This window comes from Drosophila hydei, unplaced genomic scaffold (genome assembly GCF_003285905.1).
Source record: "Drosophila hydei strain 15085-1641.00,03,60 unplaced genomic scaffold, DhydRS2 tig00000063-arrow-pilon, whole genome shotgun sequence".
Taxonomy (NCBI): Eukaryota; Metazoa; Arthropoda; class Insecta; order Diptera; family Drosophilidae; genus Drosophila; species Drosophila hydei.
The window spans coordinates 5,479,353-5,497,069 of NW_022045657.1; the positions used below are offsets into that span (position 1 = coordinate 5,479,353).

The 17,717-nt window shown below is 37.9% G+C and overlaps 8 protein-coding genes across 16 annotated transcripts in view; 5 read left to right on the forward strand and 3 right to left on the reverse strand.

Moving 5' to 3' along the window:
* LOC111601416 (tight junction protein ZO-1) overlaps positions 1–1,781 on the forward strand; it is a 103,611-nt gene extending 101,830 nt beyond the window's left edge. For 7 of the 8 annotated variants that reach the window (XM_023317979.2, XM_023317981.2, XM_023317980.2 and 4 more), the window contains one exon: positions 1,243–1,781. In XM_023317979.2, the coding sequence (XP_023173747.2) occupies positions 1,243–1,466 (224 nt within the window). In that variant the 3' untranslated portion in view covers positions 1,467–1,781. The remainder of the gene's footprint in view (positions 1–1,242) is intronic. The other variant, XM_023317987.2, reaches the window with a different exon arrangement.
* Positions 1,782–2,512: 731 nt separating this feature from the next.
* LOC111601505 (armadillo-like helical domain-containing protein 3) lies at positions 2,513–5,191 on the reverse strand. The gene is given in 5 exon segments (XM_030222903.1): positions 2,513–3,123; positions 3,180–3,760; positions 3,820–4,194; positions 4,290–5,008; positions 5,059–5,191. Coding segments are annotated over 5 exon segments (2,139 nt in total). The 5' UTR covers positions 5,113–5,191; the 3' UTR covers positions 2,513–2,713.
* Positions 5,192–5,327: 136 nt separating this feature from the next.
* On the forward strand, positions 5,328–6,328 carry LOC111601506 (ubiquitin-conjugating enzyme E2 N). Its single transcript, XM_023318100.2, has one exon. It carries the CDS (start codon positions 5,586–5,588, stop codon positions 6,039–6,041), a length of 456 nt encoding a protein of 151 aa, XP_023173868.1. The 5' UTR covers positions 5,328–5,585; the 3' UTR covers positions 6,042–6,328.
* Positions 6,329–6,686: 358 nt separating this feature from the next.
* On the forward strand, positions 6,687–7,908 carry LOC111601418 (iron-sulfur cluster assembly scaffold protein IscU). The gene is made up of 3 exons (XM_023317994.1): positions 6,687–6,872; positions 7,051–7,558; positions 7,618–7,908. The coding sequence occupies exons 1-2, from the start codon at positions 6,786–6,788 to the stop codon at positions 7,426–7,428; spliced, it is 465 nt and encodes a 154-aa protein (XP_023173762.1). The 5' UTR covers positions 6,687–6,785; the 3' UTR covers positions 7,429–7,558; positions 7,618–7,908.
* LOC111601419 (vasotab) lies at positions 7,903–8,963 on the reverse strand. The gene is made up of 3 exons (XM_023317995.2): positions 8,816–8,963; positions 8,108–8,302; positions 7,903–8,050 (listed from the first exon to the last, which is right to left on the reverse strand). The coding sequence occupies exons 1-3, from the start codon at positions 8,841–8,843 to the stop codon at positions 7,992–7,994; spliced, it is 282 nt and encodes a 93-aa protein (XP_023173763.1). The 5' UTR covers positions 8,844–8,963; the 3' UTR covers positions 7,903–7,991.
* A 1,260-nt stretch (positions 8,964–10,223) lies between these two features.
* LOC115482795 lies at positions 10,224–12,064 on the forward strand. Of its 2 annotated transcripts, XR_003944132.1 has the most exons (3): positions 10,224–10,994; positions 11,073–11,586; positions 11,665–12,064. XR_003944132.1 is itself a non-coding variant. In XM_030222874.1 (2 exons), exons 1-2 carry the CDS (start codon positions 10,424–10,426, stop codon positions 11,315–11,317), a joined length of 816 nt encoding a protein of 271 aa, XP_030078734.1. In that variant the 5' UTR covers positions 10,224–10,423; the 3' UTR covers positions 11,318–12,064. The 2 variants fall into 2 exon arrangements, 1 of the variants encoding a protein (XP_030078734.1); XM_030222874.1 differs by having other exon boundaries at positions 11,073–12,064.
* Positions 12,065–12,109: 45 nt separating this feature from the next.
* On the reverse strand, positions 12,110–13,204 carry LOC111601472 (S-formylglutathione hydrolase). Its single transcript, XM_023318057.2, has one exon. It carries the CDS (start codon positions 13,085–13,087, stop codon positions 12,230–12,232), a length of 858 nt encoding a protein of 285 aa, XP_023173825.2. The 5' UTR covers positions 13,088–13,204; the 3' UTR covers positions 12,110–12,229.
* A 79-nt stretch (positions 13,205–13,283) lies between these two features.
* On the forward strand, positions 13,284–14,676 carry LOC111601470 (E3 ubiquitin-protein ligase RNF113A). The gene is made up of 3 exons (XM_023318056.2): positions 13,284–13,519; positions 13,586–14,321; positions 14,398–14,676. Exons 1-3 carry the CDS (start codon positions 13,411–13,413, stop codon positions 14,636–14,638), a joined length of 1,086 nt encoding a protein of 361 aa, XP_023173824.2. The 5' UTR covers positions 13,284–13,410; the 3' UTR covers positions 14,639–14,676.
* The last annotated feature ends 3,041 nt before the right edge of the window (positions 14,677–17,717 follow it).

The following is a 17,717-nucleotide window of genomic DNA, read 5'->3' on the forward strand; positions in this document are numbered from 1 at the left end:
TGTTCGTATTGTGTTGTTCCTCCTCCACTACCACCTATTGCATCTACAGCAACAACAGTAAGCAACAGCAACAGCAACAACAACAACAGCAACTACAGCTACAACCAGCAACAACTTTTTACTAAAGCAAATTCACAAGTTTATATTTTTTTATTTTCGTATTTTGTTTGCAAATCTTTTATTTCTTATAAATTTAATAATATATACCCATATATGCCTATTATGCAGTTATTTATTCCCTTCTAACTGGAAGAGTTTATGCTGTATCTATATAGCTATATATTTAATATTATTTAGCTTTTTATATATTTTATATGTACGTAAAGCTCACTCTGTAGTTGCTTGCATTAACTCTCATTTATTGTTATTTGTTTATACTAATTGGTGAAAAGAAACTTTGATAAACAGTTAATATATGTAAAATAGATTAACTTCTTTATACTTACTTCTCGACCTTCTCTCTGAACATTCTACATATTCATTTCATTAATCGACGAACAGTTTTGATTAAAACAATTTAATCTAAATATATCTATATGCTATTATATTAAATATATATTTTATTAAATATTTTCATATACTATATATCCTAAATAAAATAAAATAGAATTTCCCAATAATATAAAATATAATACAAATAATATAAGAACAACAAAATACAATAAAAAAAAATAGAAAAATATTTCAAGAAAAGGGAAATCGTAAAATGATTTAATTTTTTTTTAAGAATCGGATCTAAATTTGAGTCTCAAATATTTTTAATTTGCTATACATTCCATATTTTAATTACTAGAAAAATCAGTCAGATTAATCATTTTTGATATAATTTATTTTTCATAAGATATTCAAATCGATCTTATTTATAATTATTTTTCCATACAATATTTATTTTCTATTACTTTTACAAGATTCAAACAATTTCATACAGTTTTCAATATAGAAAATTCCTAAATATATATAATGGAATATATAATATGTAAAAATATAGAAATGCATGCATTGTTGATGTTTATTCAGCTAATTTCTATCTATCTAAATTGCATCTACTCCTAGTAATAAATGCTACGCCTCACTCTACTGTATATGCCTCTTACTACACTACATATAGCCCTATAACACTTATATTATTTCGCTGCTTCACAAAGGCAATTACCCACACCAACACAAGCATCTACGTGCAATCAGCTTTTATCTCGCATGCAGTTTGAATTAATGCTAATCAATATTTGATATTCTTCGCAGGTGAAACGATGCTATCGCCACTTGTCATGTGCGGGCCGCAGGGCCTTGAGTTTCTGGTGCCCGTGACGCTTAATATACCCCACTGTGCCGGACGCACTGCATCATTGGGTCTGGCGCTGAAGGCGACGGACAGCGAGAAGAACCTACATACCGAATGGGATAATATTGATTTGCCCAGCAATGCGGCTGCCCACACAGTGTCCGTCAAGGTGGACCACTTCTAGACAGTTTTACATAGCTATAGCACATTACGCATCCTCATTAACCACCCACATGCATATATACACATGGAATGAGCCGAACTATAATCACATACAATATTCTCAATTGTAAATAAAATCATCTAAATTACATTTAAGCCACAATTCCAAGACAAGCGCGCAACAAATAAATGAAACTTAGGCATTGATTAGAAAAAAAGGTTAATTTAATTGAAATTTTATTTGTTAATTGTGCCTTTAAGTGATCGAATGCTTCGTAACCAAGTGTCGTATAAATAACATAAGAAAACGAGCTAAATTTAATCAACAAAAAAAGATGAAAACTGTATAAAAATATTAGCTTATAGTTTCATAAAAACAATGTATATTTTAATGAAACTTATTTACTCTACTATTGTATTTTACAAGTTTACCTTATTGTAATCAAATTTTGATATTTTATTCGATGTAATTTGCGAATTGTTTTTTATCAGCGATCCGTTTTAATGCATTGCAAATGTTGTATACAAAAGAAATAATTTTATATAAACCACATAGCTACGTTTAGACTAAGGAAATGCCTATATAGCCGACAACATTAATATATGTATTAATATATATAAACAAAATTACTTTTTGTATGCAAAAAAAGATAAAAACACTTAGAAGCTTGGGAATAAATAAAGGAGCCACGACAAATATAAACAATAAACTCTTTAAAATTATTTCTGACAATCTTTGATTTTCCAGGAATAGAACCAAATAAGTAAGTATTAATTGAATTATTTTAACTATAACTTCTAATTCCTATCATCTTTAATAAACTTAAATGGATTTCTTTTAGACATTGTGTATGATTAAACGAGTTCTTTTATTTAGTATTTGTTTACTAAATTTTGAAGAATAAAAACGAAAGCGCAAATGACATTGTTGAAAATGTAGACAAATATGCGAAATATATTTTTAATAAATTTATAATGATAAATAGTAGCGCTAGGCATATATATATATGTATTCTGCAAATATATATACAAATGCATATATAAAGATTTATTTATTTTGTATTAGTTTTATATATTTTTATGTATAAGTGTATAATTTGATGTATAAGTGCACTGCTCGACAACGAAAATTAACAAAAGCTCGCAAAAGCACTTTTAATCTTATAGATTACATAGAGTGTATGCTTCCAGAGATTGAAAAATTAGGTTTTACTATTACATAACTAAACGCCAGGAAACAATCATAACAGTCTTGGAGTCCATGGGCTCCTACGTGGATGGCGTGGTCGTTGGCGTTGATGCGGTAACAGCAGTTGTCAGCAGCACCTCCTGTTCGGGTATAATGGATACAGCCTCCTTAACGTAGCCATAGATATGTTTGCGCGTATCATTAACCACATCGCGCACCATGGCCTGAAAGAAACTGCTGTGCAGCGGTGCCTCAGCGTAGCGCTCGTACTGATCGAGCGAGTCCTGTAGTTTTAATGTCAGATCATAGTTCTTGCGAACAACATCAAGTATTTGCTCTTCCGTCGGCGTGGACAAGCCCTGCTCGGCCAGCCATTCTTTAATTTTGTTTTGGAAGTGCTTCACAATGGCGAGTATATTCACAAGAGCATTCAGTAGCTTGATAACGTCGTCCTTATATTCGCACTCCGGCATTGTTGTATAGCGCAGAACTGAAACGAATAATAGATATTACTGTTTTAGACTACAATAACCTGTCTTCACTTACCCATGGCATGGATTTCTGTGAACACTTTTTCCTCGCGATTTAGCTCGTAATAGAGCTCGTCGTAGCTATTCGTTGTAGCCAGGAATGTGTCGCCGTACGTAATGAACAAATTGAAAATGTTGATTACTTGCAACGACAAGTGGAATATATTGCACTTTTTGACAAGCGTCTGCTCCTGGTTAACCAGAAAGCGCAAAAGTCCAATCAACGCCGACCACAACTCCTTCCAAGGATAATTAAGGCGAACGCGGCATCGTTTCTGATAACAAAGAATGCGATGTATGACACCAATACATAGCAAATACAGCTCCATGGGGAATTTCTTCATTAAATGCGACACGATGAACTCGACCAGCAAATCGAGTAACGTGGCAGCCAGAGGCTGCGATTTGCCCACGCGATCTACATTTAGTTTGCGATGACGCATTTGGGCGCGATGCAGCATCACCTTAAAAGTTAAGTTGCTGTCGTGCATCATTGAGTTTGCGTACTGATCCTCCGATATGCAGGTGAGTATTAGAAAGCAAAGCTTTAGATTTGCAATGCTCGACTCGTTTTTGTTGTCCTGCATAACAATCGAACTGTAAAAGTAAAGCAGAAACATTAGCCGCAATTACTTATAGATAGAAGTTTGACCTACCAATACTGAAAAACGGCAACGAGCAGGTTTGTCGGATACTGTGTCATGTCTATGATGGGTGCATTGGCCAAGTCAGGCGTTGGCTGCGTCAGACTCAATGTGTTGCTCGGCGATGGCGGTGCACTCGATTCCGTCTGAGGATGAGCCAGCGTTGTGATGAAATTACGATTGAGATGCACTGCCTCATAGAGGGCGAGCAATAGGCCGTTGTTAGCCTTGATCTGCTGTACACGCTCACACCCCTCGTCGGAGACAAACATGTTGCCAACCATGCTTGAAAGCGACGAAAACCATGAAGAGGATTGCACATTGTTTAAACTCTGTATGTACTGGCGGCAAAAATCAATCAGCGACTGCGAGATCATTTGACCATATCTAAAAAAAATAGATAACAAGCCATTATATTTGGCATTCCTTATCGAGCACACTCCAATAGTTATCTATGTGTAAAGCAGTAATTCATTTTTTACCCATTCAATGCCAGCTCGTCAGCCAAAATGGAGAGCTGCACCACATACGGATTGGTTGCCTCGTGCTTGCGATAATTCACCAGGATGGTAAGTAGTATAACAATATCGTGGCCATGTTGGGCACGAAACGTGGGGTCGCTTAACAGACGCACAAACGCATCGAACACGCTGTGCATCATGAGGTACTCGAAGAGCACATTCTGCCCAACATCCGTGCCAGTCACCAGCACCAGCAATAATTTAAGGCACATGAACCGAGCGTTCTCTGTGACGTCACCAAGCAAAATGCGATTGCAATATTGCATTAGCAGCTTCAGCCATTCATCCATTGTCTCGTGGCCAAAGATCTCGTTCAGTATGTTTGAGCTGGCATCTGTATTGCACTTTTTGAATATGCCATAAAAGAGCGAGCATAATGTTTGGAGACTGTTACACAGACGCTTGGGATGATCCTCTACAGAAGTTGAAGAGGAATTTATAAAGCTATTAATTTAAGTATTGGAAGTCTTACTTCTTGAGGTGTCGAGCATTTCAATGCATTTTTGGAAAAGCGTATTCAGATTCGGTTTAACCAATTGCAGCTGTTCGTTATTTAGTTTGCTGATTTGGTCCTCTAGGGATTCGAAGTTCGGTTGCAGCAGAAAGAACTCATTCCAGAACTCTGGGCTATCAGCGCTGGGATCCTCACCTCGACACAGCAACTCATAAATGTAAACAACCTACAAAATGAAAATATCAAAGATGTCCGGTATAACATTGTCGTGCAAACCTTTTCTTTTGGACGTTTTGTGGAACCACTGCCGCTCCGTTTTCGTGACGTCATGGTAACTGTGGAATAATTAAACAATTCGTTGTGGGTGTCAACAAGGAGTGAATATCAGGCTTTTGTTGCTACTTTTACTGATAGTTCGACATCAGCACCGTCACTTAATACACGTTCATGCCAATGAGCTAGATTGAAACGTGTAGGCAATGATGATTTTTATTAACACTTGCCAACACTGCTCGGCCAGCTGTTGTGCAAGTTGACTCCATTTTCGGAACCAGTTTTTTGTTCAAGTTTTAGGGACACAGGCTAGTTTGCTTTTATAAAACGCTCGATCAAACTAATAAATAATAATTTTACAGTTGAACACCGTAATACTCCTATGTTCAGCTTAACTATTCGTAGTTAGACAGGTACAAAATAGTATACTTTTTGCTGAACACGCAGACCAAAAAGACATCAGCTTGTCATTCTCAAAAACAGTAGCAGCAGCAACAACTTGGACAAAAAAAAGAAAAGAAGGTAAAAACATGTCCAGTCTGCCACGTCGCATCATAAAGGAGACGCAGCGCTTGATGCAAGAGCCTGTGCCCGGAATCAATGCGATTCCAGATGAAAATAATGCGCGCTATTTCCATGTAGTTGTCGCCGGTCCCAACGATTCGCCCTTCGAAGGTGGCGTGTTCAAGTTGGAACTGTTCCTACCCGAGGATTATCCCATGTCGGCACCCAAGGTGCGTTTCATTACAAAGATCTACCATCCCAATATCGATCGCCTTGGCCGCATTTGCCTGGATGTGCTCAAGGACAAATGGAGCCCGGCTCTGCAAATTCGTACCATACTTTTGTCGATTCAGGCGCTGCTCAGCGCGCCCAATCCCGACGATCCCCTGGCCAACGATGTGGCTGAGCTGTGGAAGGTGAACGAAGCCGAGGCCATACGCAATGCACGCGAATGGACGCAGAAATATGCTGTGGAAGACTGAAGCATCGCCCGCTCAACGTGCTCTCAAATCTTACATGCTGGGTGCCGGTAGAAAGGGAGGCGTAAAGGCCAACTTTTTTTTTTGATGACCAATTCGTCCATCGTCCCACACACAACGCAAAGCAAAGCAAAGCTAAACAACAACAAAACCGGTAAAAATAAAAGAGTATAAAAATTTTTTATAACACATTTTTTTGTATATTTAAATAAGTCAGTGTCGAAGATATGGAGATGGCGATAACAGTGAAGATATAATGATAATGCTATAATAAACTAAATAATACAAAATTCTATGTAAAACAATGCGTTTTATTTTTTAGCCTTATTAATAAATTGTATTAATGAATAACTTCCTTTTTTTCATCATAAGGGAGCTGGCAAATCTAAAAGTGCCCACAATAGGAAAGTACAATTAATATGGCACCTGAATAAAACCATTAACTAAAGGCCAAGCAAGAATTCATTAAATATCAAATAACTGGTATATGTACATACAAACATGCTTACTTAAGCACATATATACGCATACATTTATGCACGGAAGGAAAAATATTTTGGTTCTAGGAACCATGTACAAATAAAGCTTTTCCACAGTTCACGATTATTACAGGAGTTCATTGAACTAGTTCGATAGAAATTGCGTAGCAATCAGTGTGCTTAAGTTTTGTTCCTGTTCGTGCTGCTATTTCACAACAAGTTGTATTAAACTCGGTTGCTTCGTATAAAGTATATTTTTGAAATAAATATGTCTTTCATTAAAAAATCCTCGCGTCTTCTGCAATCTCAGCTGCGTCGAGTGCAGAGCGTGCCAATTGCTTTGTACCATGAAAATGTAAGTTTAAATACAATTTTTAGCCGCACGCAATTTCCTTTCGTAATATGTTTTATATTATACTCACACATACATACATATGCATTCACATTAACGATTTGTTTTCATTTTCTTTCGCACGCGGAAAGATAACAATTACGTGCTGATAACTAACCTGGCGCTTCTGTTGTACTTACAGGTAGTCGAGCACTACGAGAACCCACGAAACGTGGGCTCGTTGGACAAGAAGGACGTAAGCGTTGGCACTGGACTAGTGGGTGCACCTGCCTGTGGGGATGTTATGAAACTGCAGATCAAAGTCGATAAAAATGGCAAAATCATTGATGCCAAGTTTAAGACATTTGGCTGCGGCTCGGCCATCGCCAGCAGCTCGCTGGCCACGGAGTGGGTAAAGGGAAAATCCATCGATGAGGCGGGCAAGCTAAAGAATACAGATATTGCCAAGGAGCTGCGTCTGCCGCCTGTCAAGTTGCATTGCTCAATGCTCGCTGAGGACGCCATCAAAGCTGCCCTAGCGGACTACAAAGTCAAGCAGCAGAAGAATGAGGCGAACTAAAAATATATACTCAAGTTACATACAAATATTAGCTATGATAACCAACTAAGAGTTATCAATATTAGAAAAAACTATATACATATATACAATTATTTTGCATTGACTTTTAGATTATTAGAAATGTGGCTGTGTAAGTAGTTATATAAGTGTTTGCGGCATTCAGATTACAGTAAAGATCTTGTTTTACAGTTTGTGAGATTTGGGATGCAGGAACTGAACAATAAGGAGTAGCTGGAACTGATCCTAATTGAACGATCTGTGAATGTGTGTGAGTGCGCTTTGGAATAACTGGATCCCATCTGAACGATCATTGAATATGTGTTTGCTTAGAGGGTAGCTGACTACTATTAGCTACTTATCTATATTTTTTTTTGTGAATGGACAATATGCTTGCTGCGTGAATGAAGGCCAATTAAAATTTGTAGCTGTGCGAAATTCAAGCTTAATCAATAATCAATTAAATGTTTTAAACGATCTGAATATAAAATGTGTTTATTGATCTTGTTAATATATATTATAAGCTATTTTTCCAGTGTCGGTTGAAGGTTCGTTCGTCGCAATTCTTATGATAGACGTACGCTGACCCCGCCGCCGCACTCGCCCTTTGACTTGACCTCGAATGCTGCAAGTGAAAAGTGCACTTTAAATTCCATTTAAGATTAATTTTAAACCAACTCACGATCGTCGGCGTGCTGGCAGTTGTAATTGGCCATAACGCAGGAACTGCCGAAAGTTAAGAGACGCTCCTTGCTGCTGTTCTTGGCCCTAGCACAAACGGGCTCGTAGTCATCTCCGCAGGCGCGGGCACAGCTATTGACCACCTTCTTGGAGTCCTTGGCGGGGTTGGCAAGTACAAATGCCAACAGGCACAGAGCTTATTATCAGAAACATAAAATATATTATTATAAATGATGCCCTACTGCTTTAACGGACTTAGTTTCAAACTCATTCCTCGAATTGTCTATATGTATACGAAAACTGTTTTTGCTTATCTCTAAAGTTAGGAAGGTCAGTTTACTGTGAACTGCAATCTATATATGGGTTACTGAATTAGCGCTTATAAATGAAATTCGCTGGCCGATTTAGTCATCATTTAAAAATGTGCAGCAGTATTACCTGTAGTACTCTGGAATGACCATATAATTACAAAAGAATTCTTTTTATATTTGATTGCCTACAGAAGCATCCGCTGATTGTTATTTTAGTACAAACTCCACGCTTCTCTAACGTTTTACCAATACAGTAGAGACTCACAAATCTGGACGCAGCTGCGACTTTAAAAAATTTAAATTTTTTGCTATATACTATAATATATCTATCTAGTATATTAATTATAATTGTAGTGAGTCTAGCGATTAGCGAGGCTACACAGTAAATCGTAACTTACCCAGAATGGTAAACAGAGCAAAACGCATTTTTATATTTCCAGTATTCCAGAAGCTTTCAAACAATAAATAAGCAAAATTTGACACAAACCGGCTTTGAGTCGAGCTAGAATAGAACTGAATTCGAGACTGTGAGATTTATCACCTTTATATACAAGTCAAGCTCTGAACGTAGCTGTTGAACAATAGCCGTCACACACACACCTGCACATGTTGATAGGCATAAATATACATGTATGCATGCATGTGTGTGGGACTTAGACGACATCGCGATGATGGGAATCACTCATCCCACACTTAAATTACAGTGTATTAAAAAGTAGACAAGCTTTGAAGTGCATTTTCATTTGTATGGGTAGGTGAAAATGGCAATGGACGGGGACAACGACTGCGCCCGGGTCGATGAGAACAAATGGGAATTGGAATGGGAATGGGCAGCGTAAATGCGACACGCGTCGGATGGTGTCATTTAGTTTGAGGCGGTTATGGTGACATTTGCCTCCACCCCCTTGCTCTGAAGCTTCTATATAAACACTGTTACAAAAAATGTGGGCAATTATCAAATTAGCGAATTTAACAAATATGGCAAAAAAGACGTTTAGTTAAAATTATCTATATTTAACATCTTTAATCGTAAGCAGCATTAATAGAATACTTATACATACACGTATGTAAAGGCCATTTGAATTTTAATACCTAAAATGCAAACCTGTGAAGACGCAGTTTTGAGATCTACATTTTACAACTCTGGATTAAACCAATTTATACACATTTGCATGCTTATCGTGTGCAATGAACGGGAATCTGCCCCTCTGATCTAGTTCACGTGACGTTTCTACGCACCATAAGCAAATAAGCCCCTGCCTTTCATCTGCTTGAACTTAATGGATTTGTTTATCAAAAAGCTCTGATTGTCATTAAGATCGGTTTAAATTCAGTGATGTCATACCAGTCATTAAACTTTATAATGTCAAGATGGATTAAATCATAATATAGGACAATTAAAATGCATCATTTCCTTTTTCCTTATATAATAAATTTTATTACATTTTTAAGATTTATTTACTCATTTCAATAAGCCATTAAAAATTATATAATTTTGTTAAAAAGTCGATCAATGTTTTATTATTACTTGAGCTGTAAATTTGTTGAGTAAGCGTAGATTCTGAAAGAAAATAAGTTAAAAATTGTATGGTTAAAAAGAACAGAAAATGCATCATAACTTAATATATATATTAAAGTAGACATTTAAAATAAAACTGATATGAATCGTGAGTAACTATAAAATATTTGAAAAAGGCTCATTTTATTCAAATGAAATGGCCCCCAAGACGTATTCGGAAAATCGAACTATCGATACCAAGTATCGATATAAATAATGTGAGGTAAACGATGTTTTTCACATCTCTAGTTTTCGCAAACCCGATGCGTCATTTATGGTATTAAACGTTTGCGATTTCACAACAGAAAAGAAAGTTTATTTTTGTTTAATTATAAATTGATAGTCCTTATTGAAATATTTATAAAAGGTAACGTACAAGTCAAGGATCTAACGAGAAATTGAGCACATAATAGTAAACATTTTACCTGCTTGCAAAAAACTCAAAATAATGGAGGAATATATGAAATTGGTCGCCCAATACAAATGCGATATAAATGCTAATGTTGATGTAAGCAGCTCCGAGAGCGACACCGACTCGTACATATCGACGGAGCAAGCGGAGCGCCGTATTGCTGTTAGACAAACAAAATATGTTAACGAGGAGAGCGGAAAGCGCAAGTCCGGAACAGTACGGCTGCCCACTAGACGACCTGATCCCAACGTATACAACAGAAATGCATTGCTTGCCCGTGAAAATCGTCGCAAAAAGAAAGCGCACATGGAGGCAGTCGAGAAGGAGCTGAATGAAACGCGGATCACAAACAAATCGTTGCTGAAAGCGCTTAAAAAACAATTGAAACTAACGCAGAAGCTTGAAAAAGAGTGCCAATACTTAAAGGACACATTGGGTAACTACAAAGAAAACAAAAATGTAGCAACTCAACTAAATATGGGCATTTCATCACCGAATAACCGAGCTGTGTCGCCGGAGGGCTCCCTGGTATCAACGTATTCAAGCAGCAGCTACGAGCCAACCATGGAGACCGACTCCTACCCAGGCTTCCTGAGCGTCGACAATGGTAGTGTAGCCGCAGAACAATTTATAAACGAGCCGCCATCAAGTTCATGGAATGATTTTATTGATGGTTTATTAACAGATTATCAGCCTACACCAGCCTACGAAGATGAGAGCACCGCCCGATTCGTGGAGCAAAGCAGCCTTGACCTTCAGGAATGCCAGCCACTGGCAATTACGGACGAGCATAGTTATTTCAATAAGTTTGCGGAAATAGGTTACATCCCAGCCTGTGAGTGGAGTCCCAGTCGCACTCCGCCATCGCAGCTGCTGCAAGATGACGAATTTTTTATCAACACAGACAGCGGATGCATTGCAAGTCTATAGTTTAATTATTATTTTTTATTAACTACCTTAAGAAGTTTTAAACATAATTAGATTAAGGCACTCGAGCGCGTTCTATTTGTGAATCGATATAATTCTTTCCATATTGACAATTTTAAAACTTTATTAGCATAGCCCGTGGAGTTTATGATAGAACACCAGCCCACTGCAGCAGCCCTTTGGCTTCGACGTTTAAAATTTGTTTCACATTTTCAGGCCTGTGTGGAGGCGAGTTGGATATTTCATCCAGCACGCAAATGATTAATTTGAAGGTGGGTTTCTTCACAGGATCTGCAAATAGTAAAAGTTCCAATTGAGACTATGATCATCTTTTTGTGCCACTTTTTCAGTTGCGGCCAGAATTTAGGACGAAACTCGAAATCTAACGGATTTCCTCAATATATTTTGTTTCATGGCTGAGCCCTAAAGGAAGGAGAAGAGTTGCAGGCGTCAAGTGTATTAAATACAAGCAGGCGTTTTTTTTTATCTAATTAAAAAAGTGTCAAAATTATACTAATTTATTTGGATTCTGAAATGTTTCAGATATTTGTTATCACACAGTCAATGTAAGATTCCATTGATTTTAGTGGACAGTGAGGCATGAAACACCGGTATGTACTTCTATCATAACTCCTTAACGGCATATATTTTGTATACCTTGAATTATTATTATTTGTTGATTTTGGAAAGAATTATCGATACGATTTCATTAATATGCATTTGTTATTGAGCCCAAATAAAGCTATGACTACACAATATTTGTGATTATGAAAAAGGTGGTTTTTTTTAATAAATATTCTTATTGGGGGAATAAGGGGAATAGTCAAATCAAAGATTTGTTCAGGTATGCAGGTTTATATACAGAGTTTATTGTGAATACAAATTGTGTTTTACAAACGAAACTCAGAAACACATTTAAGCCTTTAGCAATTTGGCATGATATTCAACATGCTCGGCCACAAAGGTAGCTATATAGAAATAACTATGGTCGTATCCCTCCCGTTGCTTGAATATGGTCTGGATGTGATCGTTGGGAGCAGCTGCTGCTAACAGCTTTTCTGGCAGCAGTTGTTGGCCAGCGAGAAAGTTATCGGCCGATCCTTGATCTATGAAGAGCTCTTGTGGTGTGCTGGCGTATTTGGAGACCAAGCTAGTGGCATCCCACTGCGCCCAGTCGTCCCTGTTGGCACCCAAGTACCCAGCGAAGGCCTTTTGTCCCCATGGGCACTCTGATGGGTTTGCAATTGGTGCAAATGCAGATACGGATTGATACAAGCCGGGATTCTTTAGAGCGCAAATCAAGGCGCCATGTCCGCCCATGCTATGGCCGAAAATGCCTTTCTTTCCAGGCAGAACCGAGAAATTGGCATTGACCAACTCAGGCAATTCCTGCGTGACGTAGCTATACATCTTGTAGTGCTTGGACCATGGGGCTTCAGTTGCATCAACATAGAAACCGGCACCGCTGCCAAAATCGTAAGCATCATCCTGGCCGGGTAGTTCCACTCCACGTGGCGAAGTATCGGGGTTTACCACAATGAGGCCTTGGCTGGCTGCGGTTCGTTGGAAGCCGCTCTTTTGTACGAAGTTTTCGTGAGTGCATGTCAAGCCGCTCAAAAAGTAGAGCACTGGACACTCAGCTTTATCTTCAATTGCAGCTGGTGGTAGGAAGACACCAAAGGTCATATCACAGTCCAACACGCTGGAGTGATGTTTATAGACACGTTGCTCGCCTTCGAAGCATTTTGTGGTCGACACAAGTTCTAGCTTCATGTTCTGCAACCAAAACAGCTATAGTAACTGGAGTATAAATGAAGCAATATATTTACTTATGAAGATTGTATTAAAAAAACAAGTTTGTTCTCGGTAGGAATCAATGAGAAATGAACCAGTAATAATTGCTTGTTCTATACCGGTACGAGGGGTGAAAACTGGTTCCATATTACGCTGTGCAGCCCTGAAATTATATTTTGCACTTAGCTGTGCTGTAAAACGCCATTATATGCAAGAGTAAAGTTTTAGCAATATGCTAAACGTATATAAGCCGGCAACAATTTGAGTATATACAACAAATAGTTGATATTAGATGCAATATAATGTCTGAAGAGGCACCCAGTACCTCTAGCTTTGGCTTTAAGAAGCGATATGTTAATAGAAGCGCCGGCATGCGCCGAAAGAAAATCAGCAGCAGCAGCAACGATTCAGGTGAGTACAAAATTGGCGCAAAAATGAAAGGGAAATAAATTTCTAATAAAATGATACTTCGCACAGCAAAGAATAGCGACGAGGAGTCACAAAGTAAAGTCAGTGCCTTAGTTCGAGCGGAAAATCGTCGAAAACGTACAAATCCTAACTTTCAGAGCACCAAGACACTAGCCAAACGAAGAACGGATGCGGGCGGTGCTGGAAATTTATCTGACAGTGATACAGACTCTGCGGGCGATGCCAATGAAGTGCTGGTTGCATATAAATCGAAACGCGAAGGTATTCCCAATGGACCGCAAGATCAGGGCGCAACTTCCATAAACGAAGTAGACACGGAGCTGGACCGTGATGCCCAGGCAATCCACGCACGATCTGTCAAAATTAATGAAGAACTTGAAGGAAAGGCGGACGATAAGATATACCGTGGTCTCAATAATTATGCGCAATACTACAAGAAGAAGGACACGGCTGCTGGCAACGCCAGTTCCGGCATGGTACGAAGTGGACCCATACGAGCACCAGCCCACCTGCGTGCCACTGTTCGTTGGGACTATCAGCCCGACATATGCAAGGATTACAAGGAGACGGGCTACTGTGGATTTGGCGACAGCTGCAAGTTTTTGCATGATCGCAGCGACTACAAAGCCGGCTGGCAGCTCGAAATGGATCACGAGGCGCAAAAGAAGGGCGAATGTGATTCGGATGGGGATGATACTAAATACGAGATCCATTCGGATGAGGAGTCCTTGCCATTCAGATGTTACATATGCCGAAAAAGCTTTGTCAATCCTGTAGTTACCAAGTAAGCATTTACAAATATTATAATATGCGTATGCTGATTAATCTAATTTTCTTTTCTTTTCTTTCTACTATTTCAGGTGCAAGCATTACTTTTGTGAGAAATGTGCTTTGGCTCAGTACAAAAAGTCGCAGCGCTGCATCATTTGCTCACAGCAAACCAATGGCATTTTTAATCCTGCCAAGGAGCTGATAGCTCGTCTCAAAACTGAACCCATGGAGGAGCTCGAAGGTGATGATGAAGATATCGACAACAGTCATCATGACAATAATAGAGCGCAGGAGGTGAATGTATCCTCCAGTAGCGATAGTGACTCATAAGGTTGTTTTTAAAAGTTGTTAAATTCAAGTTGTGTAAACCTAGAATTAAGTATAATCGAGTTGCTCGTATTCGGATTTGTTGATAAATATAATAATAACTGTTTAGAAATAAATAATAAAATAATAAATAATAACTTTTTTAATTTGATTTGTTGTCTTATTACTCCAAATTACAAAATTATTTCTTCTTTCTTTTTTTTTTCTGTTGATTGTTGCTCTTTTTATTCCATTTGTTTTTTACCTTTCCTTTTGCTCCATTTTGCCTTCGCGCTCCTTTTTTATAGCGTCATTCGCTTGAGCCGCAACAAAGTTGAATTATACGATTACCTGATTCTCATCTGGTTGCTTGTCTTCCTCTACTGAAACCATCTTTAATGCATAGCGCTTAAACATTAGCCCAAGGTCTAACTACAAAACAAAGTGTAATTTAACGTTCATTATTCAATCGGCAAAAGTTTCAGTAATGCTCCTTGTCGCCTCGTCAGTCCGTTGGGAACTGAACCTGCTGGGGCTGATTGCATATTTGGCTGCTTTTCGGCCGCAACAGTTGAGTAGGAAAAACAAGTTGTGCTTGAAAAGAATTCCTTTGCCATTAAGGACAGCAATCAGAAAGCTTTGTAAACTTGTTTGCCTTTCATTGTTCAGCGCATAAAACCAAAATATTGCCAATATTCGTTGCGTGGCGAGCAGAGGCTAGGCCACAAATTCTGCCTGCTCGACGCACGCAACATACGAGAGCGCATAAGTCGCAAAAACAAAGCCAGCAAAAGGAAAATCTATGCTTACACTCTGCTCGATGCACACACACAAATCACTTTGAGCTGCCCCAAACGTCAAGCATGGTCCGCTCAACCCGACGTTAGTTCAATGAATTTGCAAGCAAAGTTTGTGGAATAGTTGCAACTTCTGAATAGCTAATTGCCAAGTCTTTTGGAAGCTTCGAGAGTGAGATGAAGTGCAAATAGAAAATAATTAAAAGATCATACAACTAATTGACAGTCATTGAGATGAGCTGTACAAATTTCCTGTAAGATATAAGAGCACGCCCTAGAAGTGCTAAAAAGTATGCTATAATAAATTGAAAATATATTTTTATTTGAATGAATGCGAACTTAGTAGCGTAACAATATGTAATTCTGGCCTGATTACCTAAGCTTTAAATATTCTAATTTGTCTTTAGTTTTAGCTGCAATGCCCTAAGGTTTTACGACTTCAGCCAATTGCCTGCTTTGATCGCCAGCTTTGTTTGAATGCTGATTTTGGTTAAAACTTTGTTGCTTTCTGTGTTTTCAAAATTTAACTAATATCTTTACACAACATTTACAACAGCAGATATAATTATATATTTACATATTATATAAGATTTAAGCAGATTTTAGTTGCTTATTGAATCAAGTTTTGAATGAATTCAAGGCTTACTTCAGACTGCATTTTTGATATTTTAATGACGCTGAGTCCATCCTTAATAATGATTTGTGTTAGTTTTTGAAAATTGAAACTAATCTGATGTTGAAGAATAATTATTAAAGTATTTAATCATAGTCTTGCACCAATATGATCTAGAATTTCGCACTGCTCGCATAATTAATAAAATTCTGAATCAGAACAGCTCAACTTGAGACGAGCCACAAATAGAAAACAAAAATAAGCCACAAAATGTACAAGTCACGTCCTCTCACTTCTTGTCACTATATTGGCTGCCAGGTAGAGAATAATTGAATGACAAAGTCGTGCATGACAAACGAAAGGAAATTGAATGGGCAGAAGATTTCTAAGCGTCGACAGCTCCAATATAATTGACGACAAATCAGTTTTAATTATTTTAATAAACTCGCACACGTGTTGACTGACATTTAATATCGCAGTTATTGGGTAAGATGTCATTAAACAGCTCGCACACGTACTCAACTACAGCATCAACAACCAGAGCAGAAGCTATTTTAATAGTCTCACTTCAAATTGCTGTTCAATTAGCAAGTGGAATGTAGTACAATGTCCTTTCGTTTTCTCTTCTTATTGGCCTTTTCGGTTAATCAAGTGTTCTAGAAATGCCATTTGACAGCTCCAAAGGCAGCAGCTCTCATTGTCATATTTAAGCTAATTATTCAGAAAACTGTTAATTGAGTAAAACATTGCAAATTAGGAGTATAAAAATTAATTTTCAAACAATAAGCCTTTGGCTGTTGACTGATTCAATTAAAATTATAATTTAATGAAATTTCTGGAAATTCACAAAATATACAGGCGTTGCAATTTGTATACCCTCTTATAATGGATAAGCAGGCTAGTTTGATTTTTTGTAAGTAACAGGCAGAGGGAGGTGTGGCAGGCTGTGGCCTGACCTGGTATATCAGGACAGTCGATTTGGGCTCTCGCTTCGCTTGCTTCCTCAGTGCGAATGCATAAGCTCGTCGATTTCAGAAGGTAAAAAAATCTTTGAATTTTTTGATAAAAGTGGAGTACTTAACTTTTAGGTTAACTCCATTGCTCAAGCCTGAACAAGTAGATTACGATTACGAGTATAGGAACATAAGAAGCCGACTGTGGAGTATAGTCGGCTTCTTATGTTCCTAAATACCATGAGAGACTGTAGCAATAGAAATAAATTATTATGGGATGTTTATTTGGAAGAAGAAAGTTCTCAGTTGATAAGATATATAAGATATAAATAAAACAACGAGCAATTAAAAAAAATATTTGTAACTCAAACACTATCAAACCATTAAGAGAAAAGCAATTGACATTTCTCTTCTCTTTATATTTGATATATAACTTAATAAAACTTCTTCAATATTTATATATACATTATTTTATTTTTTTGTAGGACATTGAAAGCACACCTCGTCCACTTCCATATAAGACCAACTGATGCTACGTAAATACATTCTCGTTGCGTATACTCCGCATGGCCCGGTCATTCCAAATAGTATTTGTGTTTGTTCTCTTATTTATTGGCTTCTAATGTCATTGGCTTTTATCCCATGGCCAATGTCCGATGGCGTTTCCATCGACTGAAACAGCTCAGAAGCTCAGCAGCTCAACTTGTCGTTTATTCTGTCAATTATCATTAATTTCGAAA

Coding starts and splice junctions, on each gene's coding strand:
- LOC111601506 (XM_023318100.2), top strand. CDS start 5,586: ATGTCCAGTCTGCCACGTCGCATCATAAAGGAGACGCAGCGCTTGATG.
- LOC111601418 (XM_023317994.1), top strand. CDS start 6,786: ATGTCTTTCATTAAAAAATCCTCGCGTCTTCTGCAATCTCAGCTGCGT. Junction 6,873..7,050: donor TTGCTTTGTACCATGAAAAT/GTAAGTTTAAAT, acceptor TTGTACTTACAG/GTAGTCGAGCACTACGAGAA.
- LOC111601419 (XM_023317995.2), bottom strand. CDS start 8,843: ATGCGTTTTGCTCTGTTTACCATTCTGG. Junction 8,303..8,815: donor TGCTCTGTTTACCATTCTGG/GTAAGTTACGAT, acceptor TCTGATAATAAG/CTCTGTGCCTGTTGGCATTT. Junction 8,051..8,107: donor CTGCCAGCACGCCGACGATC/GTGAGTTGGTTT, acceptor TTTCACTTGCAG/CATTCGAGGTCAAGTCAAAG.
- LOC115482795 (XM_030222874.1), top strand. CDS start 10,424: ATGGAGGAATATATGAAATTGGTCGCCCAATACAAATGCGATATAAAT. Junction 10,995..11,072: donor CTTCCTGAGCGTCGACAATG/GTAGTGTAGCCG, acceptor GTTTATTAACAG/ATTATCAGCCTACACCAGCC.
- LOC111601472 (XM_023318057.2), bottom strand. CDS start 13,087: ATGAAGCTAGAACTTGTGTCGACCACAAAATGCTTCGAAGGCGAGCAA.
- LOC111601470 (XM_023318056.2), top strand. CDS start 13,411: ATGTCTGAAGAGGCACCCAGTACCTCTAGCTTTGGCTTTAAGAAGCGA. Junction 13,520..13,585: donor CAGCAGCAGCAACGATTCAG/GTGAGTACAAAA, acceptor TACTTCGCACAG/CAAAGAATAGCGACGAGGAG. Junction 14,322..14,397: donor GTCAATCCTGTAGTTACCAA/GTAAGCATTTAC, acceptor CTACTATTTCAG/GTGCAAGCATTACTTTTGTG.